This window comes from Limulus polyphemus, unplaced genomic scaffold (genome assembly GCF_000517525.1).
Source record: "Limulus polyphemus unplaced genomic scaffold, Limulus_polyphemus-2.1.2 Scaffold15779, whole genome shotgun sequence".
In the NCBI taxonomy this organism is placed as follows: domain Eukaryota; kingdom Metazoa; phylum Arthropoda; class Merostomata; order Xiphosura; family Limulidae; genus Limulus; species Limulus polyphemus.
Genome location: NW_013681389.1, coordinates 2,543 through 4,758, shown reverse-complemented (window position 1 = coordinate 4,758; position 2,216 = coordinate 2,543). Strand labels below are relative to the sequence as shown.

At 32.4% G+C, this 2,216-nt stretch overlaps 1 protein-coding gene across 1 annotated transcript in view; it reads left to right on the top strand.

Annotated features, from left to right (window-relative positions):
* Nucleotides 1–601: 601 nt before the first annotated feature.
* The window catches only part of LOC106477471, a 3,796-nt gene continuing 2,181 nt past the window's right edge, over nt 602–2,216 (top strand). Inside the window, exon 1 of the mRNA XM_013938031.2 lies at nt 602–914. Within this exon, the coding sequence (XP_013793485.2) occupies nt 639–914 (276 nt within the window). The 5' untranslated portion in view covers nt 602–638. The remainder of the gene's footprint in view (nt 915–2,216) is intronic.

Genomic DNA, 2,216 nt, shown 5'->3' with positions numbered 1-2,216 from the left:
AAAGTCTAATTTCTTCATGTTTGTTGTACTTGAGAGTGTCAAAAGCTATCAGAGAGTGGATAAAGCTCAGTTTATGTTGGTTTCTTATTGTCTCCAAAGTCTAATTTCTTCATGTTTGTTGTACTTGAGAGTGTCCAAAGCTATCAGAGAGTGGATAAAGCTCAGTTTATGTTGGTTTCTTATTGTCTCCAAAGTCTAATTTATTTCATGTTTGTTGTACTTGAGAGTGTCCAAAGCTATCAGAGAGTGGATAAAGCTCAGTTTATGTTGGTTTCTTATTGTCTCCAAAGTCTAATTTATTTCATGTTTGTTGTACTTGAGAGTGTCCATAAAAGGTGAAACAGACTTTTGTTGACAACCACGTGTGATGTGCACGTTATCATGTTGACCAGGCATATAACTAACAAACTTAATCAGCTGTTTGTCATTTTTTAAATCATACACATGTGTCATCTACATAATGGTTACCCATGAAGCTCATATTTGTTTCTTACAGGTAAAAGATCTGAAATCATCAGCTTTCAGGAATTAAATTATTATAAAATTCTCATCGATTTTTAAAAAAACTCGTATTATTATTAAGAAAAATCTGCTTTTTGAAGTAGAGATATATTGAAACGAAATATATTACAAAACAAATGACCGAACAAATCTCTAATAAATCGGTTTCGCGTACTCCAACGCAAAATATAAATCATAATGAACAAAATGCAACTCCTGCGAAGTCCAGGAGTGTTAAAGGTTTAGGAGCAAGGAATAAAACGTCACGCCGTTCTGAAGCCTCTGGAGCAGAGCATCAGGATCACCAGAATTCAACAGAGAATGCAGAAAATGGAATCAGCGAAGAAGAAACTTCAACAAGGAAAAAACCTCTAGCACCCAAGGAACCAGCTATTGTTTACACTGACGTAAACGTAAGTAGTATTTATTGTGCTTAATTACAAACAATTTATTGTGCTAATGTTTTGTCGTCAGAAAATTAATAAATTGGATTAGGCCTAGCGAAGCATATTTCCTAATTTTAACGCTAGTGTTATTAATACCGCTGTGGATTAGGCCTAGCGAAGCATATTTCCTAATTTTAACGCTAGTGTTATTAATACTACTGTTTCCAATATGAAACTATAGTGTAGTTGTTTTAATTTTAATTAGAAATACAGAAATATTCATTTCCAGGTTGATGTTGGAGACAGGCTAGAGATTGTTATATACAAGGTTAAACCATTTATTGTAGCGAGTTTCCAGAAAACTAGAATGTCTTCGGACTTACAACGCTAGAATCCGGGTTTCAATACCCGTGGTGGGCAGAGCACGGATAGCCTATTGTGTAGCTATGTGCTTAATTACAAATAAACCATATAACTAGTAATAATTCAACTCGTTAAATTAGAATTTTCTAGGCCTATTATAACGTCACTTGTAAATCCGGCAGCTCTCTCTAGCTAATAAACAAATTAGACTCTTTTTTCAAAGAGCAAATGAAAAAGTGAATTGTTTATAAAGCATTGGAAAATAGTATTACTTCTTAGTTTAAATGTCAAAGTTTCTAATGTCTTTTCTTGGATAATTTTTGTCGATGAAAATTCATTAAATGTTCAATACTTTTTTGTTTAGGAACAAGTGCTCAACTAAGGTTTTGAAAATAAATATGGCGTACTTGTTAAATTAAAAAAATCAAATTCTATAGTAAAGAATCTTTGAGATCCTTCGGGTGAGTTGTAAATATAGCGTACTTTGTTAAATTAAAAAATTCAAATTCTATAGTAAAGAATCTTTGAGATCCTTCGGGTGAGTTGATAAACTACAATATTTCTAGACGTTAATATTGTTTTTATAACGAATTTTCAACTAATATATTGTTTAATGATGACGTGTATGGTAAAAACAGATTTATTCTGTTTACGAGCAAACAAAACCTAATACTGCGAATTTTTTCGGGTTAAACGCCGAAATATTAGAAAACCAACGTGCTTAAAAGTTGCTATAAACAAACGTTTTTTTTTCCTCCCTTAATTTGTTCATTGCAGCTCGAAATTGGAGATATGTAAAACAATATCATTTCCCACAAGTCACTGCGCCAATAGGCTTTGCATTCAATACCATAACTCGTCAGTTGAGTTGGATAATAAAAGACAAAATATTCTATGAAGTGCTATATATATATATCCAAAACCATTGTTGTAAAGTCAAACCATTGCACGAAATCTTTGACCACC